The following is a 27316-nucleotide window of genomic DNA, read 5'->3' as shown; positions in this document are numbered from 1 at the left end:
AACACAAAATGGTTTGCCCAGAATCCAACTGTTTGGTATATTTGGAAGCTGGGATTGAAACCCAAGTCTGCAAGTTCAAAAGGCTGAAACGTAGCTCCTAAATAACCTCACCTCCACAATGAATCCCTATTGCTAACTGACTTTGGTGAACATGTAATGCAGTAGTTGGGACAACCGCAGAACTATAGGCACGTAGGCTCCGACTACTTTGTTTCACCGTAAATGTCAAGTACCTCAATGGAAGATTACTGTTCTGTAACATGCTGCAGTTCCTGAATTACATGATCAATATTTCCCTGATGATTGGAAAAAAAAAATATATATATATATATATATATATATATATATATATATATATATATATGTATATATATATAGTGAAACGTTTTTGTAGCAAATGTTGGTTAATAACTACTTCGTTGGTGACCATTTAATTTATTTGCTTTTTAAACATGAATTTAGGGTATTTTACTTTTTAAAGTGGGGCTGTGTGCTGGATCTTAATATACCTTGCTGTTTTCTCTGCAGATCACATTGACCTTTAAAGTAACAGACTTTAGAGGAGTTCAGTTCTAGCTAGTAAATACACATCACACAGCTAAATTGTTGTATCAATCATTCATATTGACTGGAGACTGATCTAAAAAAGTTTTATATTAAAGAAAGTAATTCTAATACAGCTGAAGGTGTTATGTTGCAATCAATGGTCACTAAGCGTTTCTTGGAAGTAGAGCTACTTATCTCTGAAACTGATCTGTCACTTGAATCCATTTTGATCCAAAGAAGTAGAGAAAAACAACACGGATTTAACCACATCCTCAAACTAAAGGGGCAAAGTAATTGTCTGCATTGATTAAAAAAAATGTAAATGCACAATGAATGGGCAACTGTGAAGAATGGGGCCTGAGGAGTAGTCATAGTCACAATATTTATATTTGTAATATATGCAAAGCTACATGTACAAAGGTGTGGTGCCAAGATAGCACTCCAGTTCTTTGAACATGCAGTTGTAGAGACCAAGGTAAAGTAAACAAAATATTTAGGAATGACCGTGTACAGCTGATTTCTAAAGACCGGAAAATAATTTGAATATTGTGTCTCAAGGATTTTCTAAGAGAGGGGATTAAAGGATAGGCATGTTAAAGACAGTCTAAAGGATTCTTCTTCAGGATGGGGTTTAACACATATAACCCTTAATATTAAATATATATATGGAAGTAACTTGATTGAATCAGAAGTTGGGAATCTGCTGCATATATTCAAAGATAACGTGTTTCAAGATATATTATCCCTACAGATGGTGAATTAAGACCACATGGCACAGTCACTTTCTTGTTGGAAGTGGTCTTAGAGCACGTCAGCCTGTCCAAATTTAACATCATTAAACATCCATTTTGTATGTTAATCGAACCAGCCACTCAAGGTGCTGAACATGAAATATTGCTGGGCCTCACGGTTCCGTACACCTGTGCCCACTTAAAACCTATTTTTAGTGTGTTTGTTGTACCTTAGGAACTTGGGTATCTTGTATAGAAGTATGGAGTGATCCCTTTGAAGTAGAAAGTCACTTCCTCTGTACCCCTCTTTCTCTCTCTGTATTCTTCTGATAAACATCATTGGGCTTGGAATTAGAAGATTTGGATGATAACTATTGCTATATTCACAGATGAAGTCCGTTTGACGCCCAAGGTGACCAACAAGATATAAGTATTTTTGTATTGTAATTTCAGTCCTTTCAAAAACTTACATAGTGAGCCTGAAAGATCTTGACAGTGCATCATAGACCATTGATACTTGCCTGCGCCCTTGTACTGCTACTGGTGGCTCCACTCTACCCAGTATTCTGAACAACTCACACTGGATCTCATATGTCTCTGGCTTCCAGCAGTCGTAGCCCGATGCAGTCAATCAAAGGTACAGAAACCTTGGAAAATGTCAGTCTGCTGAGGGATGATGTACTGTTGTGCAAGGGCCAGGGGGAGCTAAATCCCTGGAGGCAATGTCTTAAGTGAAGGAGAGGGACTTCCTAGGTCTACTTTGATTCCAGCCTTGGACTGAGAGCTGCAGAAAATACATCCCATATACAGTGCTTAATTTGTAGAAGAATAAGTGATGGGCTCAAAGTTTCACTCACAAGCAAGCAACTGGCCCTATTCAATGTTGGCATGCTGAATACCCTCTCTACCTAGTCTTGATTCAACTTTATCTCACTATTGCAGGTTCCTGCTTGTTCCCTATATCAATTCTGTCTTTGCCTCCCTCATCCCCCACTCGTGTTTTTTCACTCTCTTAAGGTCAAAGTCTGAATAAGCAAAATAAGTGTCAGTCCCAAAAAATCCCCAAAAGTCCCCAAAAATATGTGCAGGTGGTCCCCGCCTAGCAACCACTAACTCAGAATATGCTCTGCCCATATAGAAGTTTGAGTTTTGGGAGCTCTGCCTTCATGTTCACGCAGATGTGACATCCTTTTGGAATGGCTTGGCTAAAGTTTGGAGGGAGTCATTTGGGTTCCCACAGCCCTGGGCACCTTCTCCCTGTGAACTGGTCCATGAAGTCAAGTAGCATAGTGCGTGGCTAACCTCCAGCTCCGGGTGGCTGTTGGGCACCCAGTGCTTATGGTCTTTGATTAGGGGCGACATCAGCACCCGGTTGGTAAAAACTTCCAGGCTTGAAGGATTGGTAAGTGTGTTGCACCACTTCAGCACATCTTGGAGAGGATAAAACATGGTCTGATAACACTGTATGTTGTATACAAACACATATGTACCCTTTTTGGAAAAGGAGTTACCTAGTCCATTGAAAGGTGGAACATCACTTGCCCTGAAGAGCTTTTTTTAATTTATTTTCCTAAGATCCTTGCTTTGTTCGACAGTTTCTGCTCAGCGATATTAGTATTTACCCGAGGTCAATTATACTGCTCTGTTCCTGATTAAACACTGAAACAGAATTGTTTCCATCTGAAAACCAATTAAGTGCTGATTAAAACCTGCACGACGGAATGGGACTACTGTCACTGGCAGAACGGTTGCGTAGATCCGTTTTTACTAAACGGCACATACCAGTCAAACACAGACCTGAATTTAGGATCCTGTCTACCCAGCAGAAGACCGCTCGTGGAGATGGCTCCTCTCTCCTTTGCACCTTATCCAGTGGAAGATATCTTTGCTCACCATTGGAGGGAGGCATACAAGCACCTTTCTCTGACCAAGAATTTGTTTTAAACAAGCAGAAATGTATAAATATTCCAGCATGACTTCTAGGGTAAATCAACAGTCTGGTTACAGACAGGATTAATAACTGTTTCCATTTTATAGCATCATCACAGGGGGATTATTGGGCATGCAGGGGTTCCTGAATCTCCTCTTTCAGCTCCAGAAGATGATGAGGTCCTCAAACATGCCTGTGAAGAACACAAAGAGGTGCCGTCATAAGAGCGTGGTATTTGAAAGGAGCAGCCCTTCTCCTATAAATATAGTGAGATGACGTGCATATTTATCACCCAGAGCCAAATAATGATGTAAATATGAATGGCGGATTGAGAGCCACATGCACCATATCCTGTCCTTTCCATGAAGCAGAGGATGAGACGGCCAGTGTTTTCTGCAAATACCTACTATTCTCCTTATCTGTAGGCCTACATTTAATTTAACAAATAAAGACTTCTAAGTCCATAATTTTGCTCTACGCCAGTACACTCGTCCCATTTCTATACAGCCAGGACTTAAAACTGCCACTTTCCTGCCTGGGGCAACACACACTTCAGTGCATCTTTCCAGCCTGATCCATTATTGTCCACAGCCATCCTTCTCTACTCTTTGTGCGCATGGAGGGATGTACATATCTCTTTATATAATCCCTTTGATTTTCCACAACATGAAGATGTAGATCTATGCAGGCAGACTTCAGTCTTAGTAGCTCGCCACTTGCCTGCTCCTAGTCCCTCTTTAATGCTTTGGAGATGTGACATCCTGGAAGGACACAAGACCCTGAATATCTGCTTCAGAACTATGTACAATAATTTATATCAGGCCTTCATAGCCATTTGACTTCTGTAGACCCCACTGAATCTTTATGGAAGATGTGGAGTCTGCATTACCATTTTTTTTTTTTTGTAAATGTTTTCTTTATTGGCTACATTAGTGTGCAACAACATACGAGTCACACAATATGCCTTTAAGCATTTTGGAAAAGAAACGTGTGACAGATATGAATACAACAGCTACAGACGAATATATAATATATATTTCCAAATCTAAAAAAGATGATGCTGCTCTCCTGGGAGCTTTACAATTCCACATTTTTAATGTAGTAGTCATCGCACTATATATATATATATATGTTTATGTTTATTTTAGGGGTGTTTTTCTTTGGCGCCTTGACAGTTAGAATTGTGTTTCCACTACTGTGAATATTGACAGCCAATTCAAGTAAGAAAAACAAGCAAATTGAGGAATAACACCTCACTAACATCCACCCACCCTTTCAGCCAGACAGAGTACTTAATCATCCAGTTGTGCGTTATAAGTATTATGTCAGGGCACTATTAGGAGCTCATGAGACAATATTTATTATGGAACAATACAGAGTGTAAGAGGTAATCAGGGCAGGAGTGTAACAGATTTACTTTGTAAGACCTGTAAAACCCAGGCCTACGCAATTTGACCGATTTGAAACTCAAACTAATGCAGAAACCGGTATACCTCAAACAGATACACAAATTATGAAAAATCTTATTTAATGGACGTTTGGCGCCTTTCAAAACATGGTTTTGTTTCTTAAAGACAAAGCAATATGCTGCAGTTGAGCAACTCACTTAATCTTTTTTGCTCCTAGTGCATACTAGTTTTTTTATCTGTGCATAGTGGTGCTTCAGTTGAGGCTACCAATCATCGTTACTAAATTCTGTGTACTTTAATTGCGCTGCTCCCACAAATCTAGGTAATTACACTAACTTAATTTTCTGTCTCTTTTTTCAAATCCTTCGACGTTTGCACAGCATTTTAATAGTTTTTTTATATGCGTTATTAACCCGCTACTATTTGTTTGAAAAGTTGCAGACCCCTGAGTAGGTGTCACGTATCTCCCAGAGTTCACAAACCTCAGATGTCACCCACAGAATGTCACCTGTATAACCGTGTAGAGTTCTGCACAAGTGGATGCAGTAATTCTGACGAAGCTGTAGTATTTGGATCCACTATTCTAGAACTTTTATTTTTTGAAGGAACTACAGACCCTAAGGAGTCTCAAATTAAAACAGGATTAAGGCAACTCTGAGAGACTCCTACAAGTGAGCTGTGTTCAAAAACATGCTGAGCAAAACAGTCAGATCTCTTTATTTACTAGAAAACCAAGCTGCTTCATTCAAAAGAAGTCTTGCTTGGCTAGTTTTGAATAGTTACAAGACGCCCGAGCCTCGGTCATATCTCCACTAAGGGTACAGCAATAGGGCTAAACAGAAATGTCTAAAATCCCGCTTAGGACTGTTGCCATCCCAGCTATACCTACCCCGTGGCAGAGAATCACAGGTGTCGTTTACGCAAGGAAGGAGAAGAGGACCTGCCTCACCTAATATACAACTGCAAAGATCCGACACAGGAGCGGAGACTACTTTTAAAAGCGTGTTTTAACAATAGACGAATCCACACACAAAGGCAGGCCGTGCTGGCTGTTCCGCCTCCAACTAAATTGCAGCTTAGTGAAGTTTCTCAGAATTGTGGAAAGGAGGATGGTGGCACTACCAACACAACCGGGGCACTCCGACACTCTTGGATCTCTTAGACAATTCAATCTGACTTGCACTTAACTAATTTAGGTAACTGCTGCTTTCCTGTATCTAAGTTTGCACTAATAGGATCCTCTTGGTAGAGCTAGCTTTACATCACAGTCCCTTTTTATACTTCGTCCTGTAGGTAAGAATTGAACATCCAATTTACTGCTATCTACCATTCTCTGCCAAGTTGCACAATAGAGTCTCGCATCCTTCAGACAAAGGGCCGGTCTCTCTCGGAACATACTTCCCAGACTGCACCACGTTGTTTGACAAATAAATAAAAAAAGACTGAAATCTGCACCTGGAAAGACCAAGCCCTGTCCTCTGCTCCCTCCACGGTCTTCCTGTCCATCGTGTTTGACAGGAACAAATGGCACATCCAGTTACCTAGTCATTACTAGATCTTGCGAATTTGCACAGCAGTGGCAAAAGTGTATTCAGGCAAGGGACTGGCATTCACTGAATAAACTGCCTAGATCACAACCTGCTGCCAAAAAGGAGACAACTCTGCACCCAGACAGTCCAGCCCAGAGCCTATTAACCTCCCTGAACCCAAGGCACCCGGGTGATGAACTTATGCTGCACGAGCTTTTTGAGCTGAGGGGGCTAGGCCCAGTATGCACCTTATTTGGTCTTTGACATCCATTTGTGGACACCTTGCACAAAAGAGTGGCTGTATTACTTTGCACATCTATTTTTTAAATGAAGGGTTCTAGTGCAAAGTGACTATGGTCACCAGGAACCTAATTTACAAATCTGTATCATAATGTTCAAATAGGGTTTGCTTTCGAAGTACTATGTCTTGCAGCACCGGCAAAGCAAGTAGGGCAAACGCGGACTATGGTGATTCTGAAACTGTTCTGTTGTTTGATGTTTTTAATGTTAAATTGCACTCAGCACTTACTGTTTTTATTGCTTTGCAATGGTTTTAATTAACCGTGCAATATTATTAAACTTTAACTATTCAAGATACAGCACCAAAAATTGGACGCAAGACAGAAGTGTGCCTTTTATGGCTAGACAGAAATGTCCCGAAATGGCCTTAGAACTTAACATAGTTAAGGCTTCACCAACAGATTTGTGGACTGTGATAAATGGTAAACTGCTCCAGTGACTAATTGGAGTATGGAAGTGTCTGAGCAGGTCTCCCACCATTATATTATGGATTTAGATAATTCGTACTAGCTTGCCCGGTTAACTAGTCTGTGAAGCATGTGGCTTTCCTGTGCTTGTTAGCCATGTTGTTTAGGAGGCTCTTGGGAGCTGTACTGACATTGTAAGATGGCCACACTTTACTCTGTGGGGAGACTTATGGCCATACTTTTCATGCTGATGTAACCCAGAAATAGACAAGAAGGAAGGCTAAAATTGTTGGCTTCCTTCATTGAACAACTATATTTTACAATGCATTGTATGTTTTTCGATGCTGCAGTTAAATGTGTTCAGTTTTACCAAAGCACCCAAAAGAGGAGTAACTAAATCAGTGCTTTGTATCAGCCATCTTCACACATTTGTCTGTTTAAGAGTCCTTCTCATTTTGCTCCTGCTCACAAGAGCATACAGAATGCAACAGAAGGTCAGTCTGCTTCAGCCACTGGCTCCTCTACACAGTCAGTGACGGCACTTTGCCTAATCACATGTGGACGTCCTCCTAAAAAGAAGTAAAGTTCAGTGCTAGGGGTGAGGGGCCAATATATTTTTCACAAGCTTAAACTATGCTTTAAGGTTACAGTTATTGAGACAATACTACTTTTACTTTGCACCAATCAAAATTATATTAGTTTTACCCTGTGAAGTGCATTGAACGTAAAAAGTTGTGTTTAGACCTATTCTAAATATACCTGCCTGATTATAAGCACCCTCAACTGTTCTATTAAAATTATATCCCATTCATTTTCTTAAATTGTAATTTTCTATTGGAAGCAGATGGCCATCACAATTAACTGGCTGCATGCAATATGTTTATTTTCCTAGTATATGCTTGCAACAAAGTACAGCTTAATCATTATACTAGTTTGTCAACAGCAGACTTATTGGCATTGCGTGTTTGAGATCGCCATAAATAAAGTATTTAGACTGTTCTCCCACAGCATGAGTTCTTTAAGGAATTGTTTCAGAGAGAGAGCCCCTCGTAGGGTCATACCAGCCAAACATGTCCAACTGATGTCATCATAAAGGCAACTATTCCTCACATTAAACCAATCACAGGACTTTAAATGTACCACCCCACCTTAGTGGGATTCGAGAGATTCAGTTGGTTATGAAAGGGATGGTTACCTCTGGCTTTGCAAAGTGGGATTCTATCCCATTGTTGATACCTATACAATATACTTTATGGGCATGCCACAGCGTTAAATAACTTATGCCGAGGTTTTTTGATTTTGACATTCATAGCACGCAAATCAAAACTAATCTTTTGTATGTGATGGCTGTTTAATAAAAATGAAAACATTTGTTTTCTGTTGCTAAGGCTAACAGTAACATAATGGATATGCAGTGGAAGAAACGAGAGTATGATCGAAGTGGAAGGCAGAGTACAATCTATTTACAGTCAGATAGGGAGAAAGAACCATACCTGACTTTAAGTTGGAGAGTTTCTGTATTTCACGGAAAGATTACAAGAAAAAGATGAACTGGAGATCTGTGGACATTAAAGACTGTTCTTCTTGTAACGTTACATGACTTAGAACGTGTTGTGGGAAACAAAAGTCAATGTTTAGTTTAATTGATAAAGTGTTCTAGGCTGTGTAAATATATCTAGGGTATCGGGTCTTAATCTGGGATCAATGGATTATTAGCAGAATAACAGAGAGAGAAAGAAAAAAGAAAGAAAATAGTTCCAAAATTCCAACATAAAGACGTTCACTCCAGTGGTGCGGATACAAAAATTTACTTTTAAATTAACGCGTTTCGGCCTACATTTTTTCACCGGTTAGCTCTGCCGGTCTATGCTCCAAACTCCAATATATATATATAGCAGTATGCTTAATTATAGAGAGAATCAACAGAACTACCTAACATGGAAATTGGCATAGGTGAGGAAATGATCTGTAATTATGGACAATAGTAAGTGGAAGATGAGGAGCCATCTTTTCGGGCCAAGAGTTGGTAGAGCTGGGTCTATCCGTATTGCTAGGAGTTGAAGTGCTCCTTGAAGGGGCGACTCATGAGTTTTATTTGCACAGCAAGGTGTAATTCCAAATCCGTGATACATAGTGGGATATGGTTTGACCTCCTTTTTGTTGCCTGATGGTATTTCTTAATATGAGCAGTTCCTTTGCTCCTTCGGTTGGCCACCAGCAATCTGTAGGTTTCCAGCCCGATGTGTTTGGATGTTAATTTCTATTTGTATGGCTGTGCATCTAGTTTTGAAGATAAAGGAGGATTGTAGAGGTCAACGAGCCCTGACTTTTCATGGTAGATTTATGATGTACTTTTTCCCATTTCATTGAGTTTTCTTGTGGCAGGTACGTTACATTTCATAGGAACTTTCTGCAGCTAAAGCTACTGTTGCAAGGGGCATTGCATCATCCAGATGGAAGGAGGCGACCAGGGCCTGCACAATAAGTCTCAAGTTTGCATCAGTGAAGTGATGATTTGGTTCCTGCAGTAGATGGTACCATGCTGTCTGGATTTTCTTGGCAGTGTGTGTTTTAGGGGGAGGAGTGTTTGTCTCAAGTGTGAATCCAGTCGATTTGGCATTCATTCAAGTTGAGGTTTGAATCTGTCAGACGTCATGATAGATAATTAGTTTTGGGACTGAACCTGTCAGTTGCTGATGGAATAGTTTTTAGCAGGTTACATTTTACATAAAAACTTGACTTCTACTTCTGTATGAGAATGAGGCAGTTGTTTAGTTCAGTCACTGTTGACAGAATACTGATTAATATCCATGACGTATTCAGACAGTAAGACCCCAATATCCTCCATGCACTGATCGAAGGTGACTGTAGATATATTGGTCTCTGTGGTACTTTGCAGGTGTGGGTAGATTTTAGGATTTTTAAGACATAAGTCAATTGGGTTCTGGATTTGGGTTTTTTCCTCACTGGTGGTACAATCTGCCTAATTGTCACTCTTTCATGGAAGATGCCATGGGTGATAAAGAGCTTTCAGTGGTTCCCTGGTGAGGTAGATCAAACAGTTGAGTACAATGTGGTTTTAGTGGCTTTGGGAGCTGCATAAATATCAGTGACGTCTACGATGGAAAGTGATTTCAAGCAAGTCTACTTGAGGATGTTGCCGGAAGGGATTTGGAGGCAAGGTGGCGCTTTGCTTTCAGCGTGAAGTCTAAATTTCGCTATCTTGCTTGTTAATTGCATATCCTCCGGTGGTGCATTGTAGTTTGGTTTGTTCGGAGGGTCTAGTGGTGCAATATTTCAGCACTTTAACGAGGGAATTGTGTTTGTTTGATACTTCATGATTTTTGCAGTATGTAGCTTTGGCTGTAATGAGACATCTAAGAAGTGGAGTCAAATGTAAACATTTGTGATGGATCATTTTGTGAAATGCTGTTTCTTTATGGACTATGTGTTGTTGGTGAATTCTTTCTGTCAATCCAGTATACAAAGGACATGATTTCATGGGTATTCGTTGGGCCATTTGTATCCACATTAGCTGTTTCTCAGGGTGGAATACAGAGAGATGAGGAGCGTGTTCATGTTAATTTTTTAGCTTGATCGAAGTTGCTAGTATAGTGTGCCTTGCTTCTTCAAACACATAGGCTGATTTGTGAAAAGGTGAGAGTTTTTGCCTTTTTCTAATTCAGGTGTGCTGCGTTCAAGAGATGTCATGTGATGAATGAACGTGGTCTGACTAGTACTTTTAGATCAGGAATATTGAAGACTCCTTGAATCATGTTGGAGTAATAAATAGAATTGTCAGTGTTTGTGTAGAGGTTGAATATTCCCTTGGTGAATCATTGCCGCACCCAGGAGTTAATAAATCAAGCAGAACATATCTGTATTATGTACTCCAAATGTAATCCTGCTGTATAAGCATTTATAATTGTTTTTTTTAATCTGTTTTTATTATTTCACAAAAATAACATCAACAGTGAAGCCATGAAAAAGGTCCTCAACTCTCCATACAGCGAGGCATTTATAGTAGTTATGGTTTTTATTTTTGTGAAGCAGGATTTCTTTTTTTTACCCCCGTTTTTAAATACAGAAAAAACCACTGATTGCAAATCTCCATTACTATCTGTCTGACGTGGCTGAATAGCTTATTCTTTCTGCAGATGGCTGGCTACTGAGTAGAGCAGAGCAGGATGCTAACAGTCATGGGACACGAGATTATCAAATGAATAACATGTTCTGGATAATTTGAAATCAGTCTTCTAGGTAGCAGATATTTCAGGACTGCGTAGAAGTACTGCAGTGCTTATGACCGCCTCTCTTGTTTTAACATATTTTCATGGAACGATATACCCATTCAGGTTGTTAATACGTTTATCATTGCATAGGCACATTTCGCTCTTCTGCATTCAAGGGAATCCAGCATGAGGAACTAAAATATATTTATAAATGTAGATGATTTTTAATTTATTTATTTAAAAAAGCAAACTTGCTTGGTTTGTTTGGAACTTTGGTTCTTTTGTAAGGAACAGTAAACTATGGCTAAGTACATGGAAGTTGGAATGGTAGAAGACATTCAGCAATATATTAGAGTTTTGGGGAATATTGTGTGGGAAGAGAGAACATTACACATACCTTTAGCATGACTTACCTTTGACTTGTTTCCTAGCACCATCTTTTGTCACAGTAACCATAAAGAGCAGGCATGCACACCTCTCAAACATTACAACTGAATGCTTTCACATTCAGTTCCAGTTTTCACACGGGTACCCACAGATCAGCTTACCAGAAGTAGGAATTTGTGACTAGTATCCCCATCTCAGACGTTCATAATATCATCTGAATAACTTGGCGGTGGACCCTGGAGGCAAAAGTCAGTGTCAGAAAGTGTGCTGTTAAATTGGGAAAGTGAAATCCTTAGAACGTAATAAACACAGTCTAGTTAGGTATCAATATATGTCTCCGTGAAACTCTTCCCAATCCTCGGTAACTATGCCACCAATAGCAGGCATTTCCCCATAGAAACTGATGTTAATTTTCAGCAGTATCAACAATATTAGAGTTATGGAAAAAACACAATAAAAGTCCTAAACCATTTTATAAAAACAGGAAATGTTTTAATTAGAAATTATTAGCGTGATTAAAATAGGAGAAGGGGAACTGACAATCTGAAAAAGTAAATTGTCATTGAAAAACATAATTTTGCAGTTGCTTGTGGCTTTGGTGCGATTTCAGGCTGACCACGATGAAATGGAAGTTGTATACACCAAGGAGGTCATCCTGGCCAAAGCTTTTAAATTCTGACGCTTTTTTGGAATTCCGAATCCCCCAACGGGTCAAGGTTCAAAGCAGATGCCGGCGAGTGACCCTCTGTGGCTGATATGTTATTGTCGAGCTCCTGCTGAAACAGCTGATTTTGGTTCCAATACCTGTAAGAGGGCAACACTGGACCCCCTAGCTGTCTAGGCACATCATTGCTGGGTAGAATTTCTACCTTGCCCCGTCCAAGATCTTGTGGACCTAGCCACTTTTTTGTTTCTTAGAATCCTCCAGCAGGGCAAGACGGTAAATTGCAGCCACAAGGTTTCAGTCAGACCAGATATCTTTACCGGGGGGTCTCTGTGTGGCAGAAAGTGTTGAGTGGAGCAAACTTGCTAGCCTACAGTGAGATCTTCCTTAGTAACCCGCAGGACCCTGTCCTAGTCTCCCAGAGTTTGCGATATTTACTAAGTCTCACTTTTCTCTCACTGCTGGGGAAAATCCCTCCTTGTCACCCTTGTAGCCCTAGGGTCTTCAGGATCGAGTTCTACGAAACATCTGTCTGCAGCAAAGGCTCCTTTAGGACCTACTACTCTGACATCAGATTGGCCCTCTTGGTGTTAGGAGTCCCTCTGCCTTTTGTGTCACTGAAGTAGCCAAACAGGAGATCTTCCATTGTAGAGCAATTCCAGTCCCTGGGTGCCAGCAGGAGTTAGGAGTCCTGATGTCTTCTTTCTGCAGGACCGTCTTCAGATGTAGTCTTTCCAGGATCAGGAATGTTATGAGGAGTTGTGGTGAGGTACTAGCTTTGCATACTATCCTGTCTACATATTCACCCTGTACCCAAATTCTGTTACAGCTCTACCTCTTTTCTTTATTGTAAATGTTCCCAGAAGACCTAAATCAAAAATGACTAACCTATTGTTCCTTTTGAAGGGGCTGTGACTGTCCCTCAACCACTTCCAAATTTACGTGGGCCATGTTCAGGAACAGTTTCCACCCTGCAGGGACATGAGCCAGAGGGTTTAGGAGGGCCCAGTGAATGAATGGGAGCAAATCCTGTGAGACCCATTTGACATTTCCAAGCCAAGAGATAGTATGAAGGATGAACTTTGTAATGGCAGCTGCTTCTGTCCTCTCCCAGGTGACTATTCTCTGTTAAGCAGCCAATCATTGGCAGCAATCCCTTCCTTCCTAGACCTAGTGTATAGGCTATTTCGTCTGGCCAGAAGGGTTGGTAAGTTTAATGAGGAATGTGTATTGGGTCGCCAGAGATGAGATGAATGCACCACAAGTTTGAAGCCAGTTTTGGCTCAGGCAAGACTAATTAGTTTTGTATAGTTAGCTTTCCACTAAAAGTATCAAACATCTATTTTCACAATGAAAAACAATTTTTAAAACAGAGAAGAAAATAACTCCGAATCAAGTTGCTGGTATTTTTGTAGGCAAACATAGAAATTAAGGGTTTTAAATTTAACATAGTCCTGTTCCTGGAGAACCTGCACAGTGAAAATAGCTGCTGGACTGTTAGTCACTGTGAAGGCAGAGTATTTCAACTATGTAGCCTGCAATTTTTCAAAAATAATAAAAAGCCTGCCCTGTTGACTTGCCCGCCAGTTTAGGGGCAACATCAATAAATAAAAATCTGCTTCCATACATAGAAAGGGCATTTTTTTATCATGTCATTGCTTCTAAATTGCAGGTGGCCAGAGCCCAGTACCGCTTCCGGCAGTCCTTTGTTTTTGTCGTGTGTGTGGGTGGTATAAATACACAGTTGCAGCCCACGTATGAGCTTTATATACTATGCTTCTGGTGAAATGTCTGCCACCTTGCAATGGGCTCACTGGATAGTTAATTACGCTAAATGGATGGAACCAATTTTACCATCACATCTTAAGTAAGACCACGTGCTCTGTGGCATTAAATAGCAGGGTCACTGTGCACAGATTCCTAATATCATTAAAAATAGGGTACAGGAAAAGGCAAGGAATCCATGGTGCCCACATAGAAAAGGTGACCCTCTAAACCTAACAGCTGAAGGTGATTCTAAAGTTGAGCACTCTAAAGAAAAAAATGCAGAAAAGTTGGTATCCTACATGTACTGGAAACCAGTTTTCATTTCTTAAACTGGAAACACTTTGTCCAACAGAAATGTACGGTTTAATAGCACTGATCAGGAAAATTTAAGGGACAAGTGTCTGGAGCATGGAACTAGAAATTTATTAAATAGTGTCTTCATAGTAAGGAAATTGTAAAGACATAGCTGAGGCGACCCTACCAATGTGGATGATATGTATACATTTTACGTTTACATTTAGCGTCTGCGCAGAGGTCTCACTGGGTCGCTGTTGTTTTGAGTATCATTAGAAAACGTCTGTTTTAATATTATATTGTGATACAAAGTAAATTGCATACATGTCAACTAGATGTGATTTCTGAACTTTGTAATCTACATACACCTAGATAGAGATTAGTTCTCAGAAGAAGATATATGCCAATGTATGGCTTGATTAGCACTGGGATTGAACATTGATATTAAAATGAAAGGTGGATAGATTTTAGGATTGCCAGTTGCAATTTTTCTTATAAGTCTATGGTCCTAAAGTTTGCATAAGAGAAAAGGGATGCTCTCTATGCTTGTAAAATGTGAGCTGCTGTGCTTGAACCATAAATAGTGGTGGGGGAGGAATGGACGTGTCCATTTCAGGACAGACTGTATTAGGGTTATCTGATATGATTGAAGAGAAACTAGCACAGCAGAGGCAGGGAGGACGAACAGCCTAATCATGTGTGAGTAATGTGTATTTATTTTCTCTCTCTTTTTTTAATTTTACCTTGTGATTAATGTTCTCAGCTTCTAGTCAGGAGAAAGGCCACCGCACTCGAAAAATCAGACTCAGATTGTTTGTCTCGTAAAGATTATAATAGTTTCTGAGTTCACTGCAAGTTGGTTATAATCTGTTATATTGAGTACCAGTGGGTTCTCTTTATCTAGTCTTCCAGATTCTATTATGGTATTTGTTTGGGACTTTTTAATAAACAATTTTGATCATATTTTATTTAATATTTTTAATTTTATTGTGTGTAAAAGAAAACAAAATTGGAACTAGTATATTCTACATTTCTTTAACTGATGAAAGTACACTCACTCTTTGATGTCTGTATGATTTAAAAGCGATAAGTAGTAGTATGCAAAACATTGAAAGTTCCTGAAAACGTAGCATTTTACTACTAACACACTGTGTGCAACTTCAGTTCCTTAAGCTTCATTCTATGTTTAAATCTCTTTGGTATCCTACACTAAAAAGGGAATACGAGGGACAACATAAACTGCCAGGGGTACCATCAATATGTGGAGGGACATGAATATTTTTAGTTATGTTACACTGCAAAAATGGTGGTGAGTCGAATACAAGACCTATTCATGTTTGTGATAATATTGGTCTTTTTTATAACAACATTGATTATCTAATGTCTGTTGAGACCAAACGTACATCTTGTTGACTTTAAAAGCCTAAAAACTACTTTTGTGACACTTTGGATGGAGATGCATCCTGGGCTTGGTGATGGAGAATTTCCTGGTGTTGTTTGTTTGTTTTCATCATAAGCATCCAGATAGTCAGAGAATGTGTTTGTAAGAGGGAAAGATAAATTAAGTAATTTTCCTCGGGGGAGGGATGACTCGCATTAGTGTGTGGTGGGTGCTGGCTTAAATGGTGCATCGTACCTGAACAGAACCTACCTATAATCTTGACAGATGTACATTACATTCTCTATGCAATAGAAAATCGAACATTACAATTTTTTAGATTCACATCCCAATATTTTATTTATAGTTCATTGCCACTCTGTTTTGCTTTCACTAATGACCGAGCTGACAAGAATCTCTGGAATGCACTTCTTAGTTTAAAGAAGACATTTATTATTATTCCACCACGAGGTTGCTAAAAAAATGAAGGAGATTAGTAGGTCGAAGGCACACGTTTAAAAATAGTCACAGCAATGAATGGAAAATATATCAAAGTGATTCTCAACTGCAATGTACACAGCAAATATATGTGATCAAAGCAAAGGATAAATTAAAAATTCATCACCGTGGGGCCTGCCAAGCTCTTCATCTTTCTCATGCCAGCAAGTTGATGACCCCTGTTCAACTGCGAGAAAGAGATATCCACCCTCACGGGAAAATGTCAGGCATTTGACGTTCAATTCTGACAGTGGTCTCAGAAATTCTCTTGCTACTGACCAGGGCCACCTCTTTATAGCTTAAACAATCATGGAAGGAGCCTTCTGAAAGCCCCTCCCCTCTCAGATGGAAATATTCAAACATGCTGGCTACTGTAGGTCAGAGTTGGAAGAAAAAAGTTGAAAATTGGCCAACCTTTCAAGGCTCCCCTTCCAAGGCCAACCTGTTCCCTGCACTGGAGAAAACAAAAAACATGTGCTTTCTTATCATGCTATCGTGTTCGGTAAGAGAAAATATGAAAAACACAAGCTTAGTTTACCATGTGGAAAAACACAGCTCGTCTGCAATGTCTCAACTACAATGTCTAACGCCACGATAAAGGCAATAGGCAGCTAAACTGAATACAAAATGTAATCTGCAACTGGTGAATACTGAACAACTAATATGCACAGTGGTGAAACAGAAAATCAGTGGTCAAACCTACCTATTTTCAATACACACTCTTACAGGATTAAAGCAGGAGCACCATTGTTGCTTGCCCTATGTTCACAAGGGACACAACGGAATCTACTTGAAACAAATTGGGGGCAACAGTGACTCTAGAGTTTTGTCTGTGTGCATAAAATCCACAGCTATTGTCTGGATAGTTATGGTTGAGAGCATGGAACGACATTCAAATAAAAACAATTTCTGTACTTTTCCAGTTTAAAACATAAATAATTACAAAAGGGGACCAGGTGCGTTCTGTAATTATATGTAAAAATCTTGAAAAACAGAAACCTGGTTTTCCAACTTATAATGTATCAGGATGTGGAATTCCTGTCTCCCAACATATTGTTCGGATTAAGGGCGTAAATATGTTAACTATACAACAAGGAAAGCCTTGTTTAATGACATTGGGATACCCCCTGTCCCCCACCAAAAAAAGGAATCTTCTCGTCTTTATACTGGCCCCATATGTTTTTGCAAAAACCTGGTTTTCAATTAGTTATATATATCTATATATATCTATATCAAATACTACTTTTCAATTTATTTATAGACTGAGATATTATCGACATTCAGTGGCAGCACCAGAACATTGCATGAAAAGACTCCCTCTCAAGAAAGCCTCTTGAATTCCTGGGCAAGGTTTCGACCCAGTCCTTCTAATTCTGCATGGGCACTGTAAGCCAATAAAGAGTATTATTATGGCAAAGTTGAATAAGATCTGTCAAGCGATGAAAAGGATGGTGTCCTCCAGCAACATCCATCCAGCTCACGGGCCAACTGCCACAGAATATCAGTGGCTGCTGGAAAGGTTTTCCACTCGTGGACCATTGCTTTGGCAAGGAACACATCATCGGCCACCAGTGGTTCATCCAGAGATATTCTGCTCAGAACCAATGCTTGTTGCTAAACTGGGCATCCCAGGTTAAAATAAAGTATAGGGCTTTGTTCCACTGATGCGGGAGACCGAACTTGAATAACCATCAAGGCTGGTCCTTCATAGCACCATCAAATTAGCTTTGAAGCCTTCTATAAGTTTCAGAAGGACTGTTCAAGGTTTATACTGGTATTCATTTTCCTGAAGGCTCATTATCCTGTATAGAATGGAGGCTGGAGATTGATGCCTTAGTACAAGGTTTGAAGGCAGCTCCATCTGGCATATGTGCGAAGGTACCAGCTCCATGACGAATTTTGGGGATATCCGCTGATGATTTGAAGAATTTCCACTTAGCTTAACACACACACATTCTGAAAATCTGGCATCTTCCAGCTCTTCTGAAGCTCGGGTGGTGCCTTTTGGGTACGTATGTAGGCTTGGTGACAAGACAAATTAAATGCCCTTCCCTGACCTGTCACTGAAGCAATCATATTAAAGGGGAAAGGAAGAAATACAATACCTAAAATCAGACACAGTGAAACTCAATGTACCTAAAATTCCCATCTTCTGTTTTTTTTAATGCTACTTTTATTTTAATTGAATATTGACAGTCTTAGGTTCAGTGATCAGTAGAGTGCGCCTCTTCCCTTCCTGCAGAGCCTTTTTCAAAGCTCAAAACACACACAGTGGAGTTGCTGTAGCCCCAGAGCCACTGAGGAAATTGTATTTTACCCACTGCATCTCACAGTGTGTTAAGAACAGTGTCCAAAAACTCAGCTAGCCCTTGGGGATAACTTGCTCAAAGAGCGAGGGTTTGTGCATCACTTTCTAAAGGGGCTATACCCCCAAACTTGAGACAGAATCTTAAAGAACAATTAAATAAACTGGGTTAGATAAGCTTCACTGTACAATTTCTGCTCGCTGATGTCACAGATGTATAAGCACAAAAAGTGCTGATCAAACGAATGAGAGTTTACTTCTTATACAGTGTTTAGTGTAAGTTGAATTACCTGTAGATGCTTGTTCTTTAGGGCCTGTGAATGATCTATTTGAGATGGCAGCCTGCTAAAGCCCTCAATTAGGGGGTTAGGCTTCTACTGGAATTTACCAACCTCTTTGCTGTGACTCATGTATGTACGTATCAGTGCTAGGACTCTATAGGGGTGAGACGCAGACAACACTTTACTCTTTTACTTCATCTAGGCGAGTGTGGTGAAAGCCACTGCTATTTCCCTCGCCATGTGCGTAGGCAAAGCTCTGTAGAAAGCACTGGAACACCTTCAGCTTTTCGAGAACCAGCAAAAAGCAGTGAAGGCTGATCTGCTGACCCCACCTGGTAGAGAACATTAGAACAGAAGCCATCAAACCCACCGAAGTGAAGTGGAAGCCCCTGGTTGAGTAGTCGGAACTGCCCTATCCCCATCTCACCAAGAGAATTGATCCTATTCAGTTCCAATTCCTATTCAGACAACTGGAAGCCGCTCTATTTCCTTTCCAAAGTCGTGGAAAGTTTTGGGTCCCTCGTGTGCGCCCAAGTCTAGTAAGAGCAGGGATACTGAAACTAAAAGTGTTCTTGTAATTGACTCCATTATGACCTTTTTAATTTTATGTCGTTTAGCCTATCAGACATGGGAATTAGACCATTTTGATTCTTGAGTCACACAAAAGATAGACTTGATGTAAGAAAGAAAATCAATTTGAGGACACACCGAAAGCAGTCAAGGAACACCATTCAATCTGTCTGTATCTGGAGTCCTGTGTCTGTGACGCTTTACATTATATTACCAGTCATCTGTTGTATTGTGGTTCTGGTTTATACTTCAACATACAGCATTGAGCACATGTATACCTGCAGAGAGGGGGGGAGGGAGGGGCGTGTGTGTATATAGGTCTCTTAACTTATCGAACCGACTGTTTATGGTTAACTACACTTTTAAAATCGAAAGAGGACATTTTGCTTAAGTATAGACCAATAATTTGCATACTGTGTTTTTTTTTATTTTTATTTTTTATTATTATTAAAAACATACCTGGGTAGATGAGCGAACATTGTAGTAATTAATTGCCAGTATTAACTCCAATGAGTTCAGCTTTCTAAGACACATTTAATCAAACCAGAAGTACCTTATATGTGTGTGTCTTGCTTCTAGAAGGTTACATTTACCTCTTTGCAGTGAATGTGATGAGACCAATCTTTGTAGGAGGAAAGTTTGAACATATAAGACCCAGCTCGGCCTGGACTTCAGAGGGAGCCAGATAGGCTTAACAAAGTGAGTCAACTGGCACATTTGTTAACCCTGTCCTACCAGTTGAACCCTTAAACATGAATTGTTGGGGGGACTCGAGCTCTTTTGGCCAATACAAAGTAGTGTCTATGCTACTAACATCTCTGTTCCTCATTCTGGGTTTGATAGGTTCATTAGCTGGGCATGTGCCAGAGAAATCCTCACTTAGGCTGTTTTTTTGGTTTTCTTTCAAAGGCCTGGGGGAAGGTGTAGAGAGCTACTGTGACACACTGAAATGCCCACCTGACAACTACTTAGGCTAGAAGCTTAAGGGCATAAGTGTTGCCCTACCTCCCTCGTTTCTGAATGTTTTTAAATGCACTTTGCTGATGTCTACATACATTACTGGAGATGCGCACGGCATTTCTTTTCTTGCAGGCTAACTGGGTCTTTGCCAGGGGTGATGCAAGTGAATGCACTGCAGTGCTGGCGCTGTGCTCAGCTCAAAGTGTAATTCACCTGCTGCATTATGATGTGGCTAGACTAAGGGGCACTGGGTACAGGCCTTCTCCCTCGGTCTTGGGGCATTTGCATCCAGGGCCCCTGTGCACCTTGGTTAGAATCTTGCCTGTCTGGGTATGGTCTTGTTGACTAGTCATCAGAGCTTGGGGTAAGTAGAAGCAGAGAGGCAGTGGAAAAAAATCTAAATGTATCAACATTGTTCAGGAATGGCAAGGGGTTGCCTCCACAAAATGGTGGATTTCCACGTTTAAATAGACCATCACTTCTTGTGCATCCTGTAGGAGGGTGTTGGTTTAATGTCACTGTAGTTCTAGTCCTGGGTTGGCCCAACCACTTACCTGGAGACCTCTGCAGCACCTCGTATCGATTGGTTTCTGCTGCACTTCATACAAGTGGTTGTATCCTGAAAGTAGTGCTTGCTTGCTGTTGCTTTCTCTTGCAAACGCTGAGCATAATCGTTTGATGGCGCAGCTTTATTAGCAAAATAATCACTCCCAATCCCCTCGCATCCTGTCAATTTGCCCAGTGTCCTAAGCAAACCTGCAGGGGATTGCTTCCCGTCCCTCCGCCCTCCACCAAGTCCTTTCTTCCTGCATTTTCTGAACATTCAGCCTGAGTCAGCCTTATGCAGTTTGTGTCTGAAGTGCAGTCTGCTAATTATGAAATTGATCCCTTTACTCCCTTCTCAGCTGTGCTCCATAATTTATTCATCAAGCGTCTGCACACTCGAGGGAGGCTTTGTGAAAGAGAGACTGTCTGTTGGCCAACCGTGGGACTACATGCTTTGAATTTATTGCCACATGTACATCGCTTCAGGCGAGTAGACCAGCTTGTTGGCTTTTGGCCATAGAGGCTGAGTGGTCTTTGGTCATATGAGTCATTCAGCCTACTCTGGTTTAATAGCAAACAGTGCTTTTCATTCTGTGGATTGAAGTTTCTGTTTTCCCATTTAAGCGTGGTTCTAGGATTTGTTGCATGTAGAGTCCTTTTGGCTAAAGGGATGGGGCGAGCTGATGGTGTTGTGCATTGTAAGGCCAACTTTGCAGCCTATGCATTTCAAAACCTGTTGAGAAGGAAGTGAATGTATGCTCTTTCCCGAGCAAGATTACAAGTATCCTGTTATCATGGGACTCTTATCGGTTTTCAATAGGAATGGTGTTCTTTTAGACCTTGTGATTCCCGAATAGAATCAAGTTATGCTTAAAAGGAAAAAGGTATTCCTGTTCTCCAACCCAAATAAGGAAAGTCATCCGATACCTTAGTGGGGGAGCTACCCTGAGAGGACACAAGCCTACTTTGGTAAACCTGTTAAATGGCCACCACATTGAAAGGGGTTTTGTCATTCTCTGACATACTGCAATTTATTAAAACAAATCTGTTATAAAAGTCCCTGCATAGAGGACATTTAGGTATAGAATAGGTGCTCAGTGTTAGCTGCGATTCATTCGGATAGGTGTATTCTTTTTTTTTTTTTTGATTTTTTTTTTTTAAGGAAAGAGTATTCGCTCCCAGGGATGGTTTATGTGCCAACTTTGCTCTGTGTGTGTATTGATATGAAATGTTGCTACTTTCTTAGGATCCAGCCGTGACGGAGCACAAGCCCAGCAACCAATATGCAACTCTGGATGTGTACAACCCCTTCGATGACAGAGGGGTAAGAAACTCCATAGTTATTTCAAGTCTACTGTTGCCATTGCATTATTTTGTAATGCTTATTGTTAGTGGTGGGGGAAAATGCAAGCCTCTGCAGTCTCCACACTTCCAGCCTTGGCCCCCAAAAAAACACCACCACCAACAACAGGCAGCTTCACCTAAACTTTGTGCATGTATGACAAAGCTTCTTTTAACTTGGTTGGAATCATCTTGTATTTTTTATCTCTAGGAATTTTGAGAGTGGGCGCCCATCATTCACATTTTAAGAATGTTGCACTTAAATGTAGGTTCAACCTATTTTATAGAATCTATTTGCCACAGGAATAAACTCAGCATCTTCTAAAAAGCCGTTTGAGCACTTAAAGCAAGTTACAAGGTCGTTGCTGTGTCCCCTCCATCAAACTTGATCTCTCTTTTCATAGTCCTCGGCACACGAAGCCCACTGTGCTTTCAATCCTGTTCTGCTTAGCAGCCTTCGTTCCTAACCAGCATGAATCATCCCTGAGGTTGGTAAACTGGGGAAGCCTATACTGTGATGCCCTCACATAATCGTTAATGCCACTAGATGATAAACTGGTACCATTACGTCCTCTGTGCCAGTGGCATCCATGATTGGCTAAACCACTAAAAATAATAATTTCCATGCCACAAGAGAGACACAACCAGGCGTTTTACCTGTCCTGAATCTCCATTGACAGGCCACATATCCTGCGTCTTTTGAAGCTACATCGAAAGCCAAGCTATGCAGCAAATTTCCCCAGTTAGCACTGAGATGACAACACTTGTGCACTTGGAGATATCAGAACAACCTTTGTTAACTTCTTTTTAAGGACCGCAAGACCTTCTTCAGACATTATCTTGTAAATTCAACCAGATTGTGGTATCCCCCCTAACACTCCTAACAGATTTCTGTAACCCTTCCTGTATCTTTCATATAATTTGCTCTGGTCATCTTTAAACCAGCCTCTGTATAAATGTATTCCATCTGGTCTTCATAGTTGAGCTACCTAGTGCCTTTTTACCACCATCTGCATCACGTGGGCAGATTAGTCTTTGCCCTCATCATTGATATCCTATTGGTCCTGTTCCAGTACATTAAGCTCAGTCCAGGGCCAACATTTGGCCTTTAGACCCGTCTTTCTGCTTCAGTGATGCATAATGGATCAGCCAAACATACCAATTGTAATAACTGGAGCCATGCCTTTAATCTTCTTAATCTCTCCTTTAGACAACCCCAATGCTGCCCTTCTTACCCTGTCCTGCTCCTGAAGGAATGTGCCCCAGACTGTTTATACCCCCTGCTGCATTTGCAGAATGACACTTTCATGACTATCCTGGACCGGAGGGGCTAATTCTTCTTTAGAATCAACCATTCCTCTTAATTGTGGGTACCAATGACTCGCTGATTCTGAGCAAGCTAGAAAATGCAGCATTGGACTTTACTATGCAAAGCTTTGGATTGAAAATGCAGCGCGTTCCAATGACAAGTAACCCACCGTGTGCCCTCATCACCGCTCAGTGAGCTGCAGCGTTGGTTCTTCCCCGGCTACCACCCCTTCCTGTTTTCTAGGTTTTGCTACGTGCTTCTAGCCCATCAGTCTGTGGCTGATCATTATTTTGGTCTGCTTTTGGAAAACCCCGAACCAAACAACGGTAGTGGTATCATCTTTGTCAAGCAAGTAATGCTCCCCCTCTCAGCCTGTCTGCCAGCCCGAATACACACTTCATAGTTATCCAGGGTCTGGGGTGTTGGGGAATTAGTGCTCTTTCGGACGGTTAGGCAGCCAATAACCATCCCAGGAAGGAGGACCTTTTGTTATCTACATAAGACAGTTTTCTGAGAAGATTAATCTTTAAAAAAAAACAAGAGTGCATCAGCATTGCCTATCCAGTAACACTGAATAAACTTTCTATAAAAAATTATATTCAATTGCAAACGTTTCAAGACCTCTTCTCCCTGTAGCTTTGAATATTCTAGCTGGTCCTGTGCTCCTTCTGTACTTGCACTATGGATCACGTCTTGAAATGTGTTGTAGTTGGTTAACGTGTAGCCCAAAACGTACACTACCACCACCATATTCTTCCATCCCTCAAAGGCTCTGGAATAACCACCACAATGATTCTGAAAATGAATGTTGTCATTTTTCTTTCCCTCCACAATGCTTCCCTTTTTTTAAGTCTTTTGGGACCTTGGCCCTTGACCCCCTTTTAGGACCTTGACCCTTACTTTATCTGAAGTCTACTTCCCAGAGGACTCTTCTCCCTTCTCACTTTATATTCCACTCTTGCCACCTTTTCACCCTTTACTGGTCCCCATTCTTGCTGTTTCCTTTCTATTAATGTATTAATGACCTCCAGCTCCCCATTTTTACTCTGTCATGTACCTACTGCTGTAACAATTCCGGTTTTGATCTTTCCTTTTTCTCTCCCTCCTCTGGCTTTTGCCCTGATTTGCCCTCTCACCTCTCCCTGTCGCCAGCCCTCCCACTGCCTCTTCATCTATATATCAACGCACCTTTAAACTGTGCGGTTTACTGTGCGGCACTATTCATTTTCTCCTACACCTTCCACTCCTCTACCCTATTTCAACTGTTCATATTCTGCACTGGTAGTTTATTTTCTTTCCTCTTATGCATTATGGCTGACATGTTTGCTACTTATTCCTCAATTTCAACTGAATCTATATGAGATTTTAAAAAATCCAAAAAACAGAAATGCAATAATGACCAAAAAGGAAGACTGTGACTGCAAATTTTGCGTTGAGCATTATTGTGAGTACAGCAATGGCACAGCAATGAAGAAGATACTTTGTATCACATCTATTCGCAGCAGGGGTGCCAGCTTTATTCCCAGTACTTACTGGTAGAGTAACCAAGGCATAGTCTCCTTTGCTAAAGCTCCCCATCTAACCCTTACCTTACATTATCCTAATTTCAACTTTCACCTCCCTTAAGTGAATGTCACATTGCCTGTGAATCACTAATGCTCGTATATAAAGCAAAACATTCCGTTTTCTTCATTTTGGATTTATTACATCATGCCTTCATTATAGGGAATCTATTTTCCTATAATACTGCCCTCCCAACCCCCTCCAACTGGTGGGTTTCTTACTAACGTTTTAACTATCCAAGCCTCAGAATCCTACTGCTCCTAGCCAGGAGACCTTTGTTACTCTCTGACATTAGCAGCAAAACAAACCCTTCTCTATTTAGTACAGAAATAGTAAGTCTGCCAAGACATGTTTGCATCGATGAGGGAGTTCTTCATGAATAAAACGAAGCGCTGCTCCATGTTAAATATATTGATGTTGTTGTTTAAGCACTCTACAAATATCAACTTAAATTACGAATGTGCTGTTTGAGATCAAATTATTATAAATACAAGAGCTATTTCCAATTACCATTCTAGTAGTCTTCATAGGAAGCCCAGTATTAGTCCTGGATGGAGACTTTATTTTGAATGGGCTCATCTGACTTCACCTTAATCATGAAGATTGAAGTTAAAATGTTCATTATGTTTAAATTAGCCTTTCAGTAAATGAGGAAAATGTACAGGAAGAATACTTCTATAAGGGCTCCTTTTGTTAAGCTGTTAAATGGGCATAGATTGGAAAATACTTCCTCCACAGGCTGGTACTCGTTCAGGAAAAGAGCCTCCAACCTTTTGTAAGCTTGCAAAAATCTAGACTGCAGATCTTGGCCTCTTAAAATAAAATGCAAACCTTGCCCCTTGCCATAAATTGCACGAAGTGGATGTTTCTGTAGTAAGTGTCTCTTTTGTGTCAAATGAATTATTAACGTGGCTCCCGTTTTAGTAGTTAGTAAAATACTTAAGTTAATTATTTTCCATGTTATACTTTGAGGCAAGCTTGAACTCGCCAGGTTCAGTCAAGGCAAGTACATAAAGCAGTATTTTGGAAAAAGCTAATTTGTCCACATTTTATGAATGCTAAATGAACAGTGTAGAGAACATTGAACCCAAGCCTGCAAGCGGATTGTCCCTTTTTGTTACGGTGTGATCTGTTTATTTAGCACTATGCATTGAGACTTTCGTTAATCAATTTCATGTCCTCTAAAGAATGATATTTTTTAGTTCTGAAGGGTAGATTTTTTATCTTGTTTTCGAGGATCCAAAGAACGTTTCTTTGGACAAAACAGTGGCTTTGCAGGGGGATTGGATTGTACAGTTTGTTAACGTGGTCTGACACTGTAATGTTTAATTGAAGACTAGATAGAGAGGATGCGTACGTAGAAGTGTTGGCAACAAAGCAACTTCAGGGTCATGGAGATGGAATTCCATGCCGAGATATATCTTGTGACCGCAACACCAAATCTGCCCAGGAACTTGGTGGTAGTGTGTCTGTTCCACTGCTCACTAGCCTGGCTCAGGATGTCTCAGTGAGCAATACATTCTAGCAGTGAGAACTTATGTTCCCCATTATACACCTGCCTAAGACCTTGAATAACATGTACTGGTGATCTCACCATCTCTGTAGCTCGACGGCCGGGGTGATATTTGCTCAACTTAAATATTGAGTAGATAACGCTTGCCAGCCTTTCTGTGGCCTCCCCAAAAAGTGGGAAAGGCAGCATTAGTTGTAGTGGTGTGTGAGTGCACATTCATGTTTTCTCCCACTGAGATGACTGTGGCCGAAGCCATGTGACTTTGGTGGCTCCTTACGCCTTTGCCAGGTAAGGTTGTGGATTAAAGGCTCACAGGGCAACACGGAGTCTCCGTGAAGAAATCCGGAAGTGTGTGGATAACATGACCTCTCTAGTCGCCCCATATCCATTGTTGGGGCCATCCTTTTATTTCAGACATGTTCTGATATTGGTCCATGTCTGTGGAAGTAGGAAAAGAAATGACTGAAATAGGAACTATGCTCTTCTATGTTCACCTAAATCACTGTGTTTTGTAAGATACTTTGGAGTAACCCCACCCATTGCTCTTGGTTTTACACCTGTTTTGGGACCCTTTTAGAACTTTGGGTACCAAAATGAAACTTTTGCTTCATAGACTGGGTTGAAAATACTACTTAAGTCATGTCACCTGAGAATGCTGCCAGGTTCTCTAACAATGACAATCGGAGAGCGAGTTGATCAGCAACTTTTAAAATAAAGGTCTGTGTAACAGGCTGCAGCCGAAGCTGAAATTTACGTGTAGCTTTAAAAGCATGCTGTTGAGGGAAACACACTTTCTCCATTCGTGTTTTAATGTGCATAGTAAATCCCATTATGAGTGTCAGCCTTTACGTGATTC

The 27316-nt window shown here is 40.6% G+C and overlaps 1 protein-coding gene across 2 annotated transcripts in view; it reads left to right on the top strand.

Annotated features, from left to right (window-relative positions):
* Positions 1-27316, top strand: part of SCAMP3 (secretory carrier membrane protein 3) — a 68724-nt gene that overhangs the window by 14754 nt on the left and 26654 nt on the right. The window contains exon 2 of one of the 2 annotated variants that reach the window (XM_069218436.1): positions 21981-22058. The exons of the other annotated variant lie outside the window; for it this stretch is intronic. Coding sequence (XP_069074537.1) covers positions 21981-22058 — 78 coding nt within the window. The remainder of the gene's footprint in view (positions 1-21980; positions 22059-27316) is intronic. 2 annotated transcript variants of the gene reach the window in all.

This window comes from Pleurodeles waltl, chromosome 12 (genome assembly GCF_031143425.1).
Source record: "Pleurodeles waltl isolate 20211129_DDA chromosome 12, aPleWal1.hap1.20221129, whole genome shotgun sequence".
In the NCBI taxonomy this organism is placed as follows: domain Eukaryota; kingdom Metazoa; phylum Chordata; class Amphibia; order Caudata; family Salamandridae; genus Pleurodeles; species Pleurodeles waltl.
This window is presented reverse-complemented; position numbering and strand designations above follow the sequence as displayed.